Below are 20,890 nucleotides of genomic sequence, written 5' to 3'. Positions count from 1 at the left end.
TCTTCTGTAATTGCTTCTCTGCTGGACATGGGCATTGGCAGGTCAATTCATAGCCCCAATCTGTTTCTATCTTTCCCTAGTGGGGTAGAGCTCCTGAGAGGTGGGGTTCCAGGACGTATTGGTGAGGTACTCGCCTTCCCAGGGAGTTCAGGATGGCATTGTAGTAGAGTCTGTAACTTGGTTATGAGACAGGACAAAACATGTAATGAACTGAAAGCAGCAAGTAGGAATAGAGGTGAGAGTAGGTGTTTCGGAGTGGGAAGAAGCTAGGAAGCCAATTTTAGGCACACTCCTCGGGCCCATGGCTTCAGTAATGTTTGCCTGAGCTTGATAGCTGACATGCACGTGGACTATAAGAATACTGTCTGAGCAGATGGTGTCAGAGTTGAGAAAAGGGCTAGAGAGCTGGACTGGGGCAGAGAGCAGCTTCCAAACATGAAGAAAATAAAGTTAACTGTAAACCCCATTGATCTGACCCAGGGCTCGTATATATTAATGTTTAGCACAGGAGCCTGTGTGACCTCCGAGTCCCAGTCAGTCTGAGCTCACAGTCCATGGTCACAGCTGGGAACATGCTGGGCTGCCCTCATTTCAGGACCATCTTCCTCGAGTGGCGGAGTGAGCTGACTCAGCCTTCCTTTGGAGAGTGGGGCTGTTGGGCTTTTCTCCTCCCCACGGGATATTGCTTTATCCACAGCTCTTGTCGGCCCACGTCCTCTGGTCAGGGGTCAGGCTCTGTGGCTCATGTCACAGAATCCTCATTCATAATCTTTCTACAGACTCCAAGTGCATTGTTAGTTGGATCTGAGCTATAGAGATTAGTTCTGTTTATGAAGGTTTGGGGCATGTTCAGACGCATTCATGTGGCTTAATTACCAGAAAAGGAACCTGCTGGTAAACGCCCGCAGGACAAGTTCCGATTGCTTGGTCCATCGCCTCTGTGACTAAACTTTGCTGGTGGTGGTGGTGGTGGGGGGAATCTCCTACGGAGCTGTCAGCCCGCTGGCAATCTGAGCCTGACCTGGACTGAGGTCGCTGAGGCGCAGCTGCTTTGATGATTGTGTTGGCAGTCAGAGGCAGGGGACTTCCCTTCGCCCTGCTGGTGGGCGAAGTCGTTACTGGAGACACTCCACCAGTGCGGAATGGAAGGTGGCCCAAGGGTGCCGGCTTGAACTACCCACACTCCCCTCGGTAGTCAGCCAAGGAAGGGTGGGGGCACGTTGCCTCACATCACTTCCAGTCACCGCCCCTCAATGGCTTCCTCACATTGGAGCCCCACTGCAGCTGTGAGTGGACTGCTTGGAGGGTAACATTCCAGAACCGGTTAAGAACTGCATTAGCGGCAGTCGGGCGGTAGCGCAGTGGGTTAAGCGCATGTAGTACGAAGAGCAAGGACTGGCGTAAGGATCCCAGTTCGAGCTCCCGGCTCCCCATCTGCGGGGGGGTGGGGGGTGGGGGGTGGGGGTGGGGGGAGGTCCTTTCATAAGCGGTGAAGCAGGTCTGCAGGTTTCTATCTTTCCCCCTTCTGTCTTCCCCTTCTCTTTCCATTTCTCTCTATCCTATCTAACAACGACATCAATAACATACAACAACCATAAAAAAAAATCAACAAGGGCAACAAAAGGGAAAATAAATAAATATTCAAAAAAAAAAAAAAAGAACTGCATTAGCGGGGGAGTCAGGCGGTAGCACAGCGGGTTAAGCGTACATGGTGCCAAGTGCAATAACCAGAGCAAGGATTCCAGTTCAAGCCCCTGGCTCCCCACCTACAGGGGAGTCACTTCACAGGCGGTGAAGCAGGTCTGCAGGTGTCTGTCTTTCTCTCCCCCTGTGTCTTCCCCGTCCTCTCTCTATTTCTCTCTGTCCTATCCAACAACAACAACATCAATAACAATAATAATAATTACAACAATAAAACAAGGGCAACAAAAGGGGGGAAAATAACTGATTTAAAAATAAATAAAGAGCTTTAAAAAAAAAACCGCATTAGCCAGACAGAGATAAAAGAGTTTCTCCGGGGACAGCAGCTCCTGGAATCCCAGGCTGTAGCAATCGACAAAATGAGTCCAGGTTTAGTGGACAGAGAGCCTCTCAGCGTCAGGAACACCATCACAGCTACCTCAGAAACTAGAGAGAGATATGTGCGTCTCTTCGAACCTAAATACATGAATGATTCATTTAGTGGTGTTTACAAAGAGAAACAAGAAATCATTTGATGTCTAGGTCCCTCAGGAGCCCTCCAGGAGTCAGGATGCTTAATGTCTTCTTTGGATGTTGTGAACTAACGTGATTCTGAGCACCACAGGAGACAAGTGACACCTCTGTCACCTGTGAGTGTCTCAAAGTGCAGAGTTTCCCAGACTGGCTACACACAGAAAACACTGCAAGAGGTCAAGGAACAGACATGGAAGTGCTTGTGACATGCTCTCCCTTCCCTAGTCAGCAGCCAGGGAAGGGAAATTCTGAGAAACGTCTTTGTAGAAGCCCCTGAGCTTGGGCCAGCGAGACAGCTCAGTCTCTGAAAGCACCAACACACGTGCTTGCAGTTCCAGAGGCTGCAGGATCAATCCCTGGCATCACCTTATGTCAGAGCTGAGCAGTGCCCTAGCCCTCTCTCCCCCCTCCTCCTCCCTCTCTTTAGTAAGTAAATGGGTCTTTACAATCCCATCACCTCTCCAGGTTTCTGCCTCACAGGTGAGCTCTGGGCAGCAGAACTGAGGGTAGGCTTGTCCAGCCATGTGGAGGGTTCCCCATGTTGGAAACTCAGAGTCTTTGTTATTTCTCCTTTTTCTTCTTATCCAGAGCATTGCTTAGCTTTGGCTTATAGTGTTGCTGGGGATTGAACCTGGGACCCTAAAGTCTCAGTCATGACAGCCAGTTGTATAAACACTGTATTATCTCCTAGCCCTCAAGATTCTTCCTCTTCCTCTTCTTTTTGCCTCCAGGGTTATCGCTGGGGCTTGGTGCCTGCACTACAAATCCACTGGTCCTGGAGGCCATTTTTCCCCATTTTTTTGCCCTTGTTATTATTGCCATTGATGTTTTTGTTGTTGGACAGGACAGAGAGAAATTGAGAGAGGAGGGGAAGACAGAGGGGGAAGAGAAAGATAGACACCTGCAGACCTGCTTCACTGCCCATGAAGCGACCATCCTGCAGGTGGGGAGCCGGGGGCTCGAACCGGAATCCTTAGTCCGCTGTACTATCACCCAACTCCCAGCCCTCAAGATTCTGCTGGAAGGTCTGGGGGTTTGACAAGTTCAACATGTAGACTTGATCCCATCGGGGTAGCGGGGGTGGTGAGGGGGGAATCTCACCTCTAGGTATGTTTCACTTGTTTGCCACCTTTGGGGCAGCATGGGCCCCAGGTGAGTTCAAGATGAATCCTCTGTCTCTTCAGCCCTACTGCCTCCCTCCCCCAAACCCCATTTCTGGTGCTTGAATTTGCTTTCAGGCTTGTGCTCACCAGCCCCTCCCTGCTGCCCCCCACAGCCCTCTGCAGCACCCAGGGCAGCGGGAGACAGAAGCCCAGGAAGCAGGATGCAGATCTGGTGTGGAAAATGCTGGGAGATGCTCCTGTTTATTTCAAGGACTGGGAAGCAAAGTCTGGCCATGGCCGCTGTGAGTGGTCATGAGCTGCGCGGAGGGAGGGGAGGGAAGGGGAGCAGATACAGCGAGGCCTGCCGGGTGAGGCTGCCCTGGCTCTTCATTCTGTCGAGGAGCCTAGAGGCAGCAGCCTTTGCCAGGAAGGCCACGGGAGAAGGGGCACCTTGCTCGGTCTGTCAGCTCCTGCGGAGAGCAAGGGTGGAGCAAGGGGCTGCTTAAAGCTGATGAAAGAGACCACTTGGGGGTTGGAGGGAGCCGGCTCCCAAGCACAGGGTGGAGGCTGTAGGTAGTGAGGCTTCCAGGCTGGTCCCGGTTCCCTAAGTCCTGGGCTTCTCTTGATTCTCGATGACCAGCTTGTTCGCCGTGTATAGCTGGCCGATATGCACCTGCAGGGAGAGAAGAGACACAGGTGAAGGCCCGGCTCTGACAGCTAGACAGCCACACAGCCACCCTTTCTCGGGTGGCACCTGTCAGCAGGAATGTCCATGTGTGGGGCTGGGAAAGGAGCTAAAGACCACGCCAGCAATATTTGGGCGTCCGTCCGTGTGGGTGGAGGACAGTCCTTTTGCCTCCCCAGGTACTGCCTATTTCTTTCTTTCTTTCTTTCTTTTCTTTCTTTCTTTCTTTCTTTTTTAAATTTTCATTTTATTTAAGACCCAGCGCCTTCCATCTATCTTCCCCACTCTATTCCCTTTGGGCAACCTCAGTTCTGTTGTCCATGATATTTGCTGGCTCATTCCTTCATTTTTGCTATATTCACACAGAAAGGAGATAGCCCAATACTTGTCCTTCACTGTCTCCCAACCCTCCAACATTTGCCATTTTCCTTCTGACTTACTTCACTGCAAATGACCTAGTTAAGCACTTCCATTTTGTTGTGGTAAGCTCCTTCCATTTTGTTACGAATGGCAAGTTTCCCCCTTTTCATAGCTAAATAGTATTCCACTGGAATACTATTTATGTATTGCAGTGGAATGTTATGTCTTTATTTAATCTACTATCAGCAGGCACTTGCTTCCAAACTATAGTCACTATACATAGTGGTCACAGTAAATACTAGGGTAGATATAACTTTTTGTGTTAATGTTTTTTATATTCTTCAGGTAGACGGTAAAAGCTGGTACTGGCTAGACCATATGGTAGCTCGATCTTTAGTTTCATGAGCAAGTGCCACAGTATTTTTCAAAATGTTTGACCAGTTTAAGTGCCTTCTCTTAATTCTCTCTGTAGTCCGCATGCATTTCCACTGTCCTAGAAGACGGGTACTGGGTCTGTAAATGGGGCTCATTCCTCGCAACAAAAGGGTCTTCACCATGAAAAGCGTTTCTCCAAAGACGCAGGAGGTAAAGGAAGGATCCCAGAGCCATCGGCCAGCACCTGTGGGTCGTGTGTGCGAGCCACTGGCCTGAGGAGGCAACTCCCAGAGGCTGTTCGGCCATCTCCCAGGCCTGTGGGGCTTCTCTTTTTGCTTTGCTGCTCTGGTCTACGTGAAGGTCAGGAGGAGGGGAGAAGGGTCATGAGCAGGCCTTATCAACCACAACAGAGGAGCTTGACTGCCAGGCACGGAGAAGCCATGGCTGTTGTTGTGCGGGCCGCGGAGAAGAGAGAGAGGAGGTCCGGAGCGAAGAGGGAACACAAATCTTTATTTGCGCTGGCACCTCAGAGCTGGGTGCTAGAGAGGCAGGTTGGGCCACGTGGAGGTAGCGAAAATGGCCGCCTCACACAGTAACCTTTCCTGCGTCTGAACACCGGAGTGAAGTGCTGGCAAGAGAGCGAGGTGCGGAAGAAGAAGGGCTTTTATAGGAGTAGCTTTCACGAGAATGGGAAGGGGGAGGAGTAACCATAGCACTCCAGGATAGGATGATAACTCTCGTGAGAATGGGAGGGGGGAGGAGTAACCAGAGCACTCCAGATATCGCGGGGATATAGACAATGCCCTGAGGGCACAACATGGCCGAACAGGTACTCCGAGAATGTCTCAACTCTCGTGGGAACTAGCAGTAGCCTGAGGGGACAACATGGCAGATGTGACTACATCTGCACAATTTCCTAGCACATGGCGCCGTGGAGGAGCCGGGAAGTGGAGCAAGAGGGCTGTGCCCAATGCATGGAGGGCCCAGGAGGACCCCACAACTGCAGGCCTGGGTGTCTTGTGCCCCCTGCCTGTCAGGGCCTCTCGTCATCGACCCCAGTCTTCGAGGGGTCGTGGAGAGTACTGGTGGTTAGCAGCTACTAGAAATATAGAAAATGGCATGCCAAGAAAAAGTGACAGGGTCACTTAGCTAAGCGGGATATTCACTTCTTGGTAAGTGAAGCCAGATGATTTAACTGTGGCACAGCACTGGGCATGAGGCTTTGCTGCAAGGCTGTGAGGGATCAGCCAGAGCGGTTACAGACTAGGGAAGGGAAATGATCATACAGCCAGGGCATAGGAAAGACTTCTCTTAAGGAGGGTGAGAGCAGTGAGACTGACTCTGCAGCACTGGTCTGGGCTGTAAGCTGTGCTCACACACCCAGGGGGATGTGGGAGGGGCGGTGGGAAGATGGGTGCTGCTCTGCTAACAGCAGCGCACTTGACCTCCCCCAGCTGCAGACCAGAGACTTGGTCAGTGAGGGGGAGGACAGGCAATGGCTTCAATCTACAGGCCTTGCGGAACCCCAAGCCCACTTACACAGCTGTATTAGGTAACTCCTGCCAGAGTGGTTGTTAAGGCTGACACACTTTTCCTCCAGGAATTAGGAGTAGGCATTAGAGTCCATTACAAAAACACACAGAATACTCATGTAGGTGGGATGCTGGGGGCTCAAAGCAACTTGGTGCTTGGAGTCTCATTAGGCAAAGAACCTGCAAGGAGACAGGAATTGGTGCCAAGGACGGAAGATTCAGTGCAGTGTTCCGTCCTCATTGTGTCCTCACACTAGACACTGTGCTGCTCAATCGACTCAGACTCCATTGCGCTTTCTCTCTCTCTCTCTTTGTTACTTCCTGCCTCTTTCCCTTTTCCTTTTTTTTTTTTTTAAATGAAAATCAAGGAGATCTGGAAAAGGTCCCAGTTTACCCAGACACTTCCCAGGGCCCAAGTGCATAAAGTGTCTTCATGCCGTTGAGAGGCAAGTAGGAATAGCAAGGGTTTGGTAAATGTAGCCGCGGATGTGGAGAGTGACTCTCAGATCCCTTCTGATGGGCCTCCTCACCCTCCAGCTGTTAAGGCTGGTTTTATAACCATGAAAGTCACTCGCCCTGTTGGGAGAGAGGGTTGGTGACACCCGAGGCCAGCACCTGCTCCCACCTGTGAACTTGCTGGGTTTGACTGGAGGACGGCCTGCTGAGCGTTCCTTCCTGAGCAGTGGCATCTTTTCTCAGGCACTGGAGTTACAGCTTGGGAAGTGTGGAGGGGGGCAGTGTCGTCACTCTCTGAGCACCCCTGTAGGAGGCTGCACTGTTAGGGGTAGGGCCTGCTGCCTTTTTTGTCCTCCTCGTGCTGCTCACACCCACATTCTCATCCCCTCCCCCTGTGAGGGTGAGCCAGGGCTGACCATGTGAGGATGCTGGCGCCTGGCCAGGAGTCCCTGGAGTTGGGGTGAAGTGTTGCATAACTAAGGTTCTGAGAGATGAGGGCCTCTGCTGGCAGGCACTCCATGTGGCGTGTTGCCACCATTGCCACTGTCACTGTCACCAGGTCCTTCTTGGAACTTGGCAGAATTCAGGACCGAAGTGTCACGTCAGAGTGAAAGCTGGCCTTTCCCTGGGATGGTGACAAGAGCCCAGGCAGATGGCCAGAGGCAATGTCCCATGGCAGGCCAGGCTTCTGCTCTGTGCTCAGCTGCCCTGGAGCCCCTGAACTCAGTTCTGGGTCAGCAGTCTCAGCCGAGGCACTGCTCTGCTTACGTACAGGGAGGAAGTGCCTCAGTGGGCCTTCCTGGGCCCAACCGGACCAGTCTCCTTGGCTGTGTGTTCACCATGAGCGGGGAAGACTGTGCAGTTCTTTGGGACACCTTTTCTTGGGATTAGCTAGATTAATTCTGATATGAAGACTTCGTGTTAAGCAAGAATATCAGAGAAGTAGGCTCAGCAAAAAAGCACTAGAGGAAAGAAAACTGGTCAGACAAGCCGCTCCCATCTCTGGAGCCAGGGGAGACCATTTCCTCTGTACTGCTGTCTTGCTCCCAAGTGCCATTCAGACAGCGTGGAGCTGGGGTCTTCTATCATGTAGGGAACTGCAGCTATGCTGGGACTGGGGCCATGAAACCCCAGTGAGGGGGCAAAAGAACGATTCACTCAAGGAAATCCAGGAGCCAGAGAGAAAAGAGAGCAGACTTGCACACAGGCCTCCAGTAGAGTGCTGGGACGGGTGGGCAAGGAGCAGAGATGGAGCTGGAGACGCAGGGAACAGACGTGCAATACTCACAGTGCTGGGAATACACATTCAGATACCAGAAAACACCTGCTTCTTACTGAAGGCATCATCTCAATGCTCAGACCAGTGAAAGGGGCTGTACGTGCGTGCGTGTGTGCATGTGTGTGTGTGGTGGGGGGGGCTGGGATGAACAGCTACTTGACAAAGTCAGTAACAGGGAATAATGGAGAGGTGAGAGCAGCTCTAGAGGTCTCTCTGGGAAGTGTAAGTGAACTTCCTGGAATAAATAACGCCTAACGTTGAGTACTGAAGATGACAAACTAAGAGACCAGGCAAGGTACATCAGACCCATTCCTGGGGAAAATACTGAATTTTTGTTAGTATCAGACAAAGCAGATTTTGCTGGGAAATTGTGCCGATGCAGTCACATCTGCCATGTTGTCCCCTCAGGCTACTGCTAGTTCCCGTGAGAGTTGGGACATTCTCCAAGTGCCTGTTCAGCCATGTTGTGCCCTCAGGGCATTGTCTATATTTCCCCGCGATATCTGGAGTGCTTTGGTCACTCCTCCCCCCTCCCATTCTCACGAGAGTTATCATCCTATCCTGGAGTGCTATGGTTACTCCTCCCCCTTCCCATTCTCGTGAAAGCTACTCCTATAAAAGCCCTTCTTCTTCCGCACCTCGTTCTCTTGCCAGCACTTCACTCCGGTGTTCAGACGCAGGAAAGGTTACTGCATGAGGCGGCCATTTTCGCTACCTCCACGTGGCTCAACCTGCTTCTCTAGCACCCAACTCTGAGGTGCCAGTGCAAATAAAGATTTGTGTTTCCTCTTCGCTCCAGACCTCCTCTCTCTCTTCTCCATGGTCTGTGCACAACAACAAGATTTGACTCTAAAAGCACTAAACTAAAAAGAGCAGTGTTTACAGCAGAGAAACAGTAGCTGCAAACATGCAGGCACTCAATAAGACAGCCTCAAAGTATGTGGACCTGAAGTGATTAGACATGAAAGATGGAATGGAGAAATTACAGTGTGGACTTCTGACATTCCCTTTTCAGAACTGGGTAGATCCACTGTATGATGAAAAGGCAGTACAGAGGATGTGATCAGTACAACACACAGTGAAAACACCCCCCCCCCACACACACCTCAAAGAGTGTTTTAGCAAAGCTCGTCCATAAAACATTTGCAAACCATAAGCACAAAAATCAGTCATGGACTTGATCACAGGAAATCAGGAAATCTTAAAAAGCTATCCTTTTCTCAGGCTAATTTACATTGGACTAGATTTTTGGAATTAGTGGTCATAGCTTTCTCTCTTTGAGCATGTTCTTACTATGAATTTGCTAAAAAATGAGAATATGGGGGGTGGGGGGAGGGAAAAGATGGAAAATAGAATTTCAGTGGAAATAAAGTTAGAATACAAATCATAATTGAGGGGTGAGCATTCTTTGCTTTGGTTTCAGAAAATATTTTTTTTTCCTACCTGGCTGTTTCCCACTTCTGGTGGATTCTTTCCCCCCTCAGACACACATACACACACACACACACACACACACACACACACACACACACGATACCACAGCACTGCTCCACCACTCATGAATCATCCCCTGGCGTTCAGGATTGTTGGTCTGCTTCTAATTCTGCTTCTAAGACCCCTTCTGTTTTGATCATCACGTTAGGTTCGCTTGCATTGCTTAACTCTGTGGTCTATTTACATAATCACTGCTTTACCTGAGACCCACACTGGTTTAATATCACTGGTTCACGCTCTTTTCCACTCCGCCTCCTCTCCTGGTCACGTCCTGTTTTCCACCGTTTAATCCCCACTGATTCGTGCGCTTTTTCCTTCTCCCCACCCCCTATCCTACGTACTTCCTCTTCCTGACACTTCTGCCTCAGGAGATATAAAGGACAGGATTTTCTAATGAAGGGAGATTAGATTCATTGCACTGCATTCTCCCTCATCAATAAAGATTGAACTGCGTTCCCAGCTCAGCCATGAGTCCCTGGTCGTCTCTCTCCTGCCCGCAAAGCTAGCCCGGCATCTGGCGCCTGAACAGGGACCAGCACAGGGTATGCTTTATGAGGGAGCCACCTGCCCCGCCACTTCTGCCCCGTCCTTGTAACTTCATCCCTAACCTAGAGCTTCTCCTTCCAGCAGACAGATCAGAGCAGACCTACAGAGAGATGCCCTTCAATGTGGTGGGGGCTGGCTTGCGCCTGGGATATGCACCAGGCAAAACAGCAAACTACCCCCATGAGCCATGTCAGCAGCCCAGTGGATTCCAAGCAACTTCCCATGATTGTACCTGACTCTTGTGACTTTCAGGATACCCTCTGTAGTGGACAGAGAAATATTTCTGTCCCCCATAGCAAATAAATTTGAGATAACTTGCACCACTCCTTAGCAAGACACTCAGGAAAGTGACATTGACCAAACATATGCCAGGCTTAGTTTCCTCATGTCTTTTTTTTTTTTTTTTTTTACAAGTATCCTATGTCATACGAAGGACAGAATCAGCAAAAATGCATAGCCTGTGGACATTTTCAAAGTTAGGAGATGCATTATGAAGTTGATGCATTCTGTTCTAGGTCTCTAGAAAAAAGCACTTTTTTTTTTTGCCTCCAGGGTTATTGGGGCTTGGGTGCCAGCACTACGAATCCACTGCTCCTGTATCCATTTTTTCGATCTTTTGGATAGGACAGAGAGAAATTGAAAGGGGAGGGGAAGACAGAGAGGGGGAGAGTCAGAGACACCTGCAGACCTGCTTCACCGCCTGTGAAGTGACTCCACTGCAGGTAGGGAGCCGGGGGCTTGAACTGGGATTCTTGTGCTTCACAATATGAGTGCTTAACCCGTTGCACCACTGCCCAGCCTCCTGTAGGTCTCTGGACTCAAAAAAAAAAATCTATGATTATTTTACTACAACTTACTTCCTCTGACAAGGTATCTTCTATTTTTTTTTGTAAATGAATGTTTGCAGTGGAGACCCTACTAGACCAACAGGAGAATCCTTTGTTGCCTTAGGCTGGGCTACTATGGCTGTCAAAGATGGAGCTTTGGTTTCAAGTTTTTAAAAATTAATTAACTAGTTAACTTTTTAAAATATTTATTTTCCCTTTTGTTGCCCTTTGTTATTGTTGTTGTAGTTATTGTTGTTGTTATGATGTCGTCATTGTTGGATAGGACAGAGAGAAAGAGAAGGGGAGACAGAGAGGGGGAGAGAAAGACAGACACCTGCAGACCAGTTTCACCACCTGTGAAGCGACTCCCCTGCAGGTGGGGAGCCGGGGGCTCCAACCGGGATCCTTACTCTGGTCCTTGCACTTTGCACCACCTGCGCTTAACCCGCTGTGCTACCCCCTGACTCCCAACTTTTTTTTTTTAAATTAGTGAGAGATACATAGAGAAAGAAACAGTGAGACAGAGAGACCAGAGCACTACTCAGCTCTGGCTTATGGTGGTGCTCAGGACTGAACCTGGGACTCTGGAGCCTCAGGCAGGCATGAAAGCCTTTTGTATCACCATTATGCCGTCTCTCCAGTCCCTCTGGCTCCAAGTTTCACTTGTAATTCTGCATTGGGAACACAAGTCAGCCACTGCAGCTTTAGGAAATCAGAGTTCAAGACATGACCTGAATAAGATGGAGCAAAGGAAACCACAAGGCGTCCCTCTCTGGCTCACAAAAAGGGCTGATCTTTCTCAAGTTCCATGGGAGCAACAAGCCACTTGCCCAGTGTTTTTTGAGAGCATTCAGATTTTGCCAGAAGAGGAAGTTGGCTGAGACCAAGGAGAACTAGAACTCTCTATCCACACTTAAGCTATTTGCAGTCTGCCAACAGCGGCTGGAGTCTGATCCCAGCTCATGGGAAGTGAGCTGCTCTGATGCTAGCAAGAGCTTTTCCCCAGACTAGAAAGAAGACTGGAGGATCCTGGGGACGCAGTTACTCTGTCTCCTGGCCCTGGGGCGTCTCAGGGAGGAGTGGCCAGGACAGAAGCAGGGGGTCAGCTCTGGCAGGCCGTGTGCACAGGCGCTTGAGGCTGTGACGCTGCCCTTTCCTGGCTGTGCCCTGCCGCGTCCCACACGCTGGTGACAGTTAGAAACTTGTGGTCCTGGGTTTTCACGTATCAGTACAAGGTGACCCTTTCCTCCTCAGGCTTTTCAAAACAAGATGTAAGATTTTAAAAGCGACCATAGGGAGCTTAATTTGGGGGGCATCTGCTGTCTAATCGGAACTGAAAAGACAGGACTGTGCCCCAGAGCAAGTAACAGGCCAGCACAAGCGTAAATATGTCCCAGCACCACCACCACCCACAAAGAGGCCCTGGTGTCCAGCCTGGGTTAAGGAGTCCAAACTCTTTATCCTGGACACCCTCAGGACAAATTCAGAACGTTTTGCTGCTAGGGCTGCATCGAGAAGGTTCTCACTTGCTTGGTCCGGCTTATGCAATAGAATTCTGAAAAACTGTTGTGGTGAGATAAGTCACAGAATTTAGCAGTGAAGTCGATTAAAAGCGTACAACCTGGTGGCAGTAGAGCCATTTCACAAGTTGTGTGATCACTGCCACTCTCTAGTTCAAGGACTTACTCTTCACGAAGTCCTCACCACCCTCCCCTCAGGCAGTTTCAGCCGCGAATCCTCTTTCTGTCTCTCCAAGGAATTTCTTTTTCTGGACAACTCTGCATATGTGGAAGTGCCCAAACGCAACATTTGTGCCTGACTTCTCTCGCTCCACATGCTGCGTTCAGCCACGTTCTTGTTCTCCAGTCTTCAGCGGAAGCACACTTGGGTTGCTTCTGCTCTTAGCTGTTGCAAATAGATCTGCCGTGAACAACTGTGTACACGTTTTTTTTGTTTGTTTGTTTGAACACCTGCTTACATTTGCCTAAAATGAATTTCTGGATCATATGGTGATTGTTTGCTTGACTCACTGCCACGCTGTTTCCACTGCATTGGGACTTGAAGAAGTTCCCTGGGTAATGAGCATCCTATACCAAAGTTGATGTTCTAGTTGCTACAGTAAGTGGCAGAACAAAGATGAAATCAGCTTAGTCCAGACACAGGAACTTATTTCCTTAGCCTGTGGATTACAAGGAAGACCAGGAGTGAGAGGAAGATATGGGTGAATGTACAGATTAAAAAGAAATGTAAGAGGTTTAACACAGGTTTCTCAGTATGCTGCGTGAGGGCATGCAAATAAGATGCCCTTGGCTGTGCGTAATTAAATAATTAAAGGGGGGTTGATGGGTAAATGAAACTCAGTGATGTGTCTACTTTTGCACACGTCCATATTTTTTCATAAGTTAAAAAGAAAATAGGAACAAATAGTATGTGGCTCCTTAACAAATGAGGACATAAAACTGTCCCTGTGACCCAGCAATCCCATTTCTTGGTGCATATGTAAAGGCAATGAAGCCAGCACCTTAAAGAGATATTTGCATGGGGGTCAGGTGGTAGCGCAGCGGGTTAAGTGCACGTGGCGGGAAGCGCAAGGATCTGCATGATGATCTTGGTTCGAGCCCCTGCATCGCCACGTGTAGGGGAGTCGCTTCACAAGTGGTGAAGCAGGTCTGCAGGCACTATCTTTCTCTCCCCTCTGTCTTCTCCTCCTCTCTCCATTTCTCTCTGTCCTATCCAACAGCGAACGACATCAACAATAACAATAATAACCACAATGAGGCTACAACAAAGGCAACAAAAGGGGGAAAAATGGCCTCCAGGAGCAGTGGATTCATGGTACAGGCACTGAGCCCCAGCAATAACCCTGGAGGCAAAAAAATAAAAAAGAGATTTGCAGTCCGAAATTGGATTCTACTTGCTTACTATGGCCATGCAGTAAGCCGGCAGTGTGTGCGCCTGACCAGGTGTGGCCCCTTGTCCAGTCATCACTTGGAAGCCAGCTAAGTGCCTGTCAACAGGTGAATGGATCAAGATGTTCTCTGTACACAGGGATGAATATTATCCAGACACAAAAAGGAAATGCTGTCATTTTCAACAATATGAATGAACCTAGAGGACATTATGCGAAGTGAAACAAATCAGATGCAGAAGACAAATAATGCATGATCTCAGTTATATGCTGAATTTCCAGACCAAGCAACCAACCAAGCAACCTCCGAGAAAAATGGAGATGACCAGGAGCTAGGGACTCAGGGTGGAGGAGGTGATCTGACTGGTCCCAGAAGATACTTTGAGGTACAGGATGATGAGGTGTGCAGACCTGCTGCACAGTGTGGTGCCTTGTTACTCTTGATGCTCTCACCCCGGAGACTGCTCAGACTGGATCGCAAATGCTGTCACCACTCATAACTATGTGAGGCGAGGGATATTTTAATTATTTCATGATTTATTCTCAGGTCAAAACATCAAGTCAGAGGCTTGAATATACACAACTGTTATTTGTTGACTAAAGTTTATTAAGGCTAAGGGAGAAGAGGTAAAAAAAAAAAGTTTTAGCCAAACCAGCAGAGAGAAGAATGTAACCAAGGTCTGTCTGTCCAGTTAAGAAGCCTCAGCCCCTCACCCCCTCATCCCCTCATCCCCATGGGCCCTCCCTCCTGTCTATCATCTCCCTTCCTGGGGACTGAGAAGAAAAGATGCAGATTCAGTTAGGTGGGGCTGTAGGGGAGGGATTAGCTCCCCAGGTGGGGACTTTGGGTGTCTCAGGCCCTGTGTCTCCTTCAGAGGGTTTTCTTTGAAGTTTTCCTGCTGAGTCTTCTCAAAAAAGCTTTCTAACTGTAGACTTTGAAATAGCGTCAGTGCTGTTTTTATTCAGGTCAGATGTGCAGGGAGAGACATTGCGCCACGGCACTGCACCCCGCGGGGTAAGCCCACTCCCTGGGCTGCCGTCTTCATGGGTTTACAGAGCACAGTTCAGTATAATCATGTTTTCATGCCTCATCATGATTTCAAATTTAAGCTGTCACCACTAACTTTACTATCCCACCCCACCCCCCTGCCCACCCCAACTCTCCTTTTTGTCTCACTTAACTTGACTATTCAAGGGACCTCATGTGAGTCAAACCATACAATCCCCTGCACTTGACACTGAAGAAAACACCAAAGACGCAACAGAACGCAAACCCGGTGACAGGCGTGACTTTGGATCTAAGACTGGACTGAAGAAGGATTAACAGAAACTAAAAACCCCTTGGGAGTTTAAGTAGAGTCTGAGCTCGAGATGAATCTTTCACAGGCAGACACTGTGCTCTCCACCACCAAGTTTCTGCTTTCCAGGCTTCAAAGCCTTCAAAGTGGCTTCTACAAGAAAACCCTGGCAAGCCCAAAGGAGAACAGTAATCACCACTTGGGATGCTCTTTCCTTTAGACACTTAGTACATGCAGGTGGATCCTCTTGCTAAGATTCCCTGGAAACGCAGGACTAAAACTTACTGTGTGCGCAGAGCCACGACTCACCCAGACTGTCAGCCTGAGGCCACAGAGAAACAGACCCAAAGTTCAAGCCATCTCATCCCGGCCACTCTCACAAACAGTGCCGCACGCAGCACAGGGAGAACTTTGACCAGCGACATACACTTGAAGGTTAGGTAATAGATGGTCACGTTCCATTCGCAGAGGTCGCACTGTTATCAACAATGTGTCGCGGGAGATGGAGGTCTATGACGTAAAAGTAAACGTTGGGTTTTGAAACAGTAGCACTTGACTGGTTTTTGACACTTCTGACAGAATGGTGTTTTGTATTATGCAGGAAGATAAACAAACAAACAAACCCGAGTCTGCCTAAGATTTGACAAAACTTCCAAAGATGACAGGAAGGAGGCCTATGAGCTTCAGCACCACAGGAAGTCCACAGCCCAGAACATGCTCTCAGCGTGCTGCGGAGCGGACGGGTTTTGGGGGTGTGTCAGGCGCACTTTCCAGTTGTGGCTGAGCACCTTGTCTGTGGAAAAAGCCAGGCCTGCCATTCCCCCACTTGCCATTTCTTAGGTCCTTTTTCACTTGGCTAGAGTCTGTGGAAAAGTAGATTCAGTGGCTGGACAAATAGCTCAGCTGGAGAGTACAGGACTGGCATGTTGTGGGTTCCTTGGTGCCATGTATTGAACCGAGTGCTGTTATAGCTTTTTTTTTTTTCTCTCCCTCACTTCTTTCATGTGACAATCTTATTTCATATGAAATACATAAAATAAATCTTGAAAAATGTAGTGTATTTAAAAACAGCCAAGAAGGCACAACACTTTTCTAGGTGTATTTCACTGTAATCAAAAATCAAAAAGCAATAGCACAGATTTGGAACAAACCCTTGGGCCCTCTCCTTTCTTCCTACTACTTCACATGCCTCATGTCTGCCTCTGCTTCCTAGATCACAAACTGACTGGATTAAAAAGTACGTTCGTTTGTGTTTAACATGCCCAGTTTTACACATGTTCACACCCAGAACCCGAGACCCCAACTACCTTCAGTTAAAACTGTTTTGGATTTTCCAGTCTACAGTTTTCATGCTTTTCAAGAGGAAAGAAACCTATTCTTTTATAAGAGGCCATTGAACATTTGTCCTGTGTGTGCGGAATCACAAGGCAGATGGTAGTGTCTGCGGACCAGGGCAATGTGGAGCCCGGAGAAAGAGTCTCCCTGCCACAAAATGAACACAGAGCCGAGCGTTTCAAAGTTGGCAGAAGTACATCTGACTGTTTAGTGCTTTTCATCTGGAGTAGGAAACCAGCACCCAGAGAGGCCAAGGCCTTTTGTTCACGGAGGTCACAGCTGGGACCCGGCACCATCCCTGTGGACTGCAGAGTGAGGCCTCGCTCACAATATCTGCCCCTCAGGATACGGTGGCCATTTTAAAGTGGTCTCAAGTTACCCCTAGTTGCTCAGCTGTGCTTCAGACAGGTGGCCAATTTCCCTGCGGGTCATGGAGCCCTGGGAGGTGGGGTTTCTGTGCTGCTTATCATGTGAGCTCACGCCAGGCTTCGGGCAGGTTTCCCTGGTGATATTAACCATCTCGGCATCTTAGACGGGACAGGCGGGTGACAGAGATACACCGAGATGCTGCTGCGATAGGCTGCGCTCTCTGAAGGCAAACTGGAGTCCTTGGCCTTGAGAGCAGGGCTGGCCAGGAGCTCACTTGCTGTGTCCACAGACCAGGTCAGAAGCAAAGTGGAGAAATCGGCTGTGTTGTGAGGCTGTCCTCTGTGTCTGAGAGGTATAAAGAGGCCGTGGTTCTTCTCTGCAATATTCACCAGGCATTTTGGTTTTGGCCCGACCAGATATTTTTTTTTTCATTTTTATTATTGGATAGAGACAGAGGGAAATTGAGAGGGGAAGGGTAGAGAGGAAAGACACCTGCAGCCCTGCTTCACCACTTGTGAAGCTTTCCCTCTGCAGGTGGGGACCAGGGGCTTGAACCTGGGTCCTTTTGCACAGTAATGTGTGTGCTTAACCAGGTGTGCCACCACCTGGACCCAGCCTGATCAGATTTTATCCTAGGAAAAGCCTATGTTCCAAAGGCACTAGAGAGACTGAGGAGAATAAAACTGGCCAGTTAGGAGAGTGTGATAACAGCATCTGACCAGCAGATGGCAGGAGAGGACTTTGAGACATCCTGGCAGCCGGCTTCTCAGGTGGCTTTTAACAGCTATTGTGTAAATGATTTATGGATCAGGATTCTGCTCAATGTTATATATGCATCGCTGAATAAAACATTCACAGTGTATTTTCCACTAGCAGCTGAGCTCCAATTCCAAGCTTCTGAGTCTTAATTCCCAAGGCTCAAAAAAGTCCCCAATATCAAATTGCTTTCCTCTGAGAATAGCTGCTTCGAGAGAGGGGGAGGGCTCTGCGGTGACCACAGTGTGGGGATGGCTCGCAGGGCTGTGAGGGGAGACACCACAGTCTGTCAGCCGGTTTCCTCAGGATGAAGCTGTCCAGGGCTTCCCTGAGCCTGGCTGCCATCACCTGGATTTTTTCCACCAAACTGTTTTCCTCAGCAAAATGGGGGCAGGCAGGGGCTCGTCTCTGTGGGCTGATGAGAAGAGAAATACTTCCAGTATCGAAAAGGTGAGGGAGTCGGGTGGTAGCATAGCGGGTTAAGCGCACATGGCGCAAAGGGCAAGGACCGGAGTCCGGGGAGCCGCTTCACAGCCGGTGAAGCAGGTCTGCAGGTGTCTGTCTTTCTCTCCCCCTCTCTGTCTTCCCCTCCTCTCTCCTTTTCTCTGTCCTATCTAACAACGATGACAACAACAACAACAATAACTACAACAACAATAAAAAACAAGGGCAACAAAAGAGAAAATAAATAAATATAAAAAAATTTTTTTAAAAGAAATTCTCCTATAGGATCTTAATTTGTTTTTTCCTTTTTGGTTATCATTGGAGCTTCACCACTTCAAGTTGACTTTTTCAGAGAGAGAGAGATAGAGACAGACAGACAGACAGACAGACAGAAGACACCACCACAGCACCTGGCCAAGGCTGCACCAGATCACTCAGAGCTTTTGATGTTTTGTGAGTCGGAACTGCAAGCAGAATGCCCGACGACGTGCAGTTCAGACAGACCATGCCTGCCCCCACCGCCCTGGAAGCACCCTACATGGGGTGTGCCTGGGAGGCTGAGAGACAGCTGGAGGATGTGGGATGAGAGCTTGAGGAACCAGGCCCACCCTGTGGAATGCCAGCCTGCCAGTTAAGCACCCAGTCAACACACTGGTGTCGTGGTTTAGTCACAATGTTTCCCCTGCTCCTTCTCATATTTCTTTCTCGTTCTGTCAATCTGAACAAAGATAATAAAAGGCACAAATGGGGCCAGCAAGATAGCTCACCTGCACTCGGCCCACCTTCAAGCAGGGCCCTCACTGCACTGCAGGAAGTTTTGGGGCTGTCTGTTTCTGTTTATCTGAAAAAGTCAGCCTGGGGCAGTGAAGCCCCGGTGACAACACAATAAAATGCAGGGGTGCTGGGCAGTGGTGCACCCGGTTAGGCACACACATTACCATGCACAAGGATCTGAGTTTGAGCCCCTGGTCCCCGCCTGCAGGCAGGAGGCCTCAGGAGTGGTGAAGGAGGTCTGCAGGTACCTCTCTCTCCCTCTCTCTGCTCAATTTCTTTCTGTCCTGTCAAAAAAAAAAAAAGAAAAAAAAACACAACAACAATAAAATGCAGTTATGATAATGCAAGTGGAGTACTCTCAATTTATAAGAGGAAGGTGAGTTTTTGTGAAGATAAAGAAATATGCTCAATTCTGGGAGTTGGGCGGTAGTACAGCGGGTTAAGCGCACATGGCACAAAGCGCAAGGACCGGCGTAAAGATCCTGGGTCGAGCTCCCAGCTCCCCACCTGCAGGGGAGTCGCTTCACATACAGTGAAGCAGGTCTGCAGGTGTCTATCTTTCCCCCTCTGTCTTCCCCTCCTCTCTCCATTTCTTTCTGTCCTATCTAACAACGACGACATCAGTAATGACAACAATAATAACTACAATAACAATAAAAAACAAGGGCAACAAAAGGGAAAATAAATAAATAATAAAAAATATGCTCAATTCTACACAGCTTATATGTGGTGCAGACAGAACCTAAGGGGGAGGAAAATCTCTGAAGGAAATATCTGAGATTAACTGACAAGTGAAGATGAATACACTCACTCGCTCACTCTCCCCCCAAATTATAGCAACAGCAATAACTGAAAATGAAAGCTTCTTATTTGAAACCATTTCCCATGTATAGAAAAGATACATAAGGAAACAACTGCTAATTTGGCCTACAAATAAACATAGAAAGACTACCTTGGCAATTACAATGTACTTCCTGGCTAATTGCACAGGTCAGTCACTCTGTTCATGGATCTGGGCTTGGGTTCAAGCCCCTGCTCCCCACCTGTGCAGGGGGTGGGGGGGAGCTGCACAAGTAGTGAAGCAAGTACTGCAGGTCTCTCTCTCTCTCCCCCTTCCCTCTCAATTTCTCTCTGTCCTGTGAAATAAAGAGAGAGGAGGAGGGAGGGGGTGCGGGAAAAAAAAAGAAAGAGAGAGAAAAAAAGAAAGAAAGAGAGAGAAAAAAAGGTTCTCAGGAGCACCATTGAGCCCAAGCAATACAATAATCCTGGTAGGGGAACACACACACACACACACACACACACACACACACACACACACACCCCTTCCTAGCACAAAGTTAGATGTGGGGTTTCTCTCAGATCTCAAGTCTCATTTCTTAATTATCTAGCCCTTTTAATAACATTTTACTTTTGACATGCTGCTTCACATTGCAAAACTGTACTTTAAACTTGAGAGATTTATACTAACGAATATATGTTTTTGGGTGTATTACGGCATATTTGAGGCAAATGATTGGGCAAGTAACATTTGGCCAATTTGGCTTCCTGTTACATTCGTACACGTCGTGAGCATGAATAATTCAGTGGAACCTCACTACGTGTACGATCTCCCAGATCTTCAAAAGCGCAAGTGATGCTGGGAGCAGTGGCCGGGCAGCAGACTTTCCTGACTGGGGCCGCACAGGCCCTGGTGTGACCCTGGCACCGCCAGGTGCCAGACTTGAGGGGTGCTTTGGCCTCTTTCACTCTCTCGTGAAAAGAAATAAATCATTCTCAGGAAACAGAAGCACAGTGAACTAGGTGCTGACAAAATGACACTAAGTGATACCCCAGGAAAACACACACTGCAGATGAACAGAGTTCGTGCCGGGTGGGAAGAGCAGGCTGACACTGAGGCTCATGGCAGTGAGTTCCCAGCAGAGGCTCTTGGTGCCGGGCTCAGAACACTTTCACGCCAGCAGTTCCTTGATCCCCACAGGGCTCTCGGGGCTGATGGCAGGCTTCTGCTTTCTGTCACTGGGATGCGGCAAAGGAGACGTTAGGTGGCTTAATCCAGCTCACAGAGGTGGATTCAAACCTTCTCCTTCTTTTCCTTTTCCTTTCCTTTCCTTCCCCCTTCCCTTCCCTTCCCTTCC

At 49.0% G+C, this 20,890-nt stretch overlaps 1 protein-coding gene across 1 annotated transcript in view; it reads right to left on the bottom strand.

Moving 5' to 3' along the window:
• Positions 1-3,547: 3,547 nt before the first annotated feature.
• Positions 3,548-20,890, bottom strand: part of LYRM4 (LYR motif containing 4) — a 78,634-nt gene continuing 61,291 nt past the window's right edge. The window contains exon 2 of the mRNA XM_060190776.1: positions 3,548-3,990. Coding sequence (XP_060046759.1) covers positions 3,922-3,990 — 69 coding nt within the window. The 3' untranslated portion in view covers positions 3,548-3,921. The remainder of the gene's footprint in view (positions 3,991-20,890) is intronic.

Source organism: Erinaceus europaeus, chromosome 4, assembly GCF_950295315.1.
Source record: "Erinaceus europaeus chromosome 4, mEriEur2.1, whole genome shotgun sequence".
In the NCBI taxonomy this organism is placed as follows: Eukaryota; Metazoa; Chordata; class Mammalia; order Eulipotyphla; family Erinaceidae; genus Erinaceus; species Erinaceus europaeus.
This window is presented reverse-complemented; position numbering and strand designations above follow the sequence as displayed.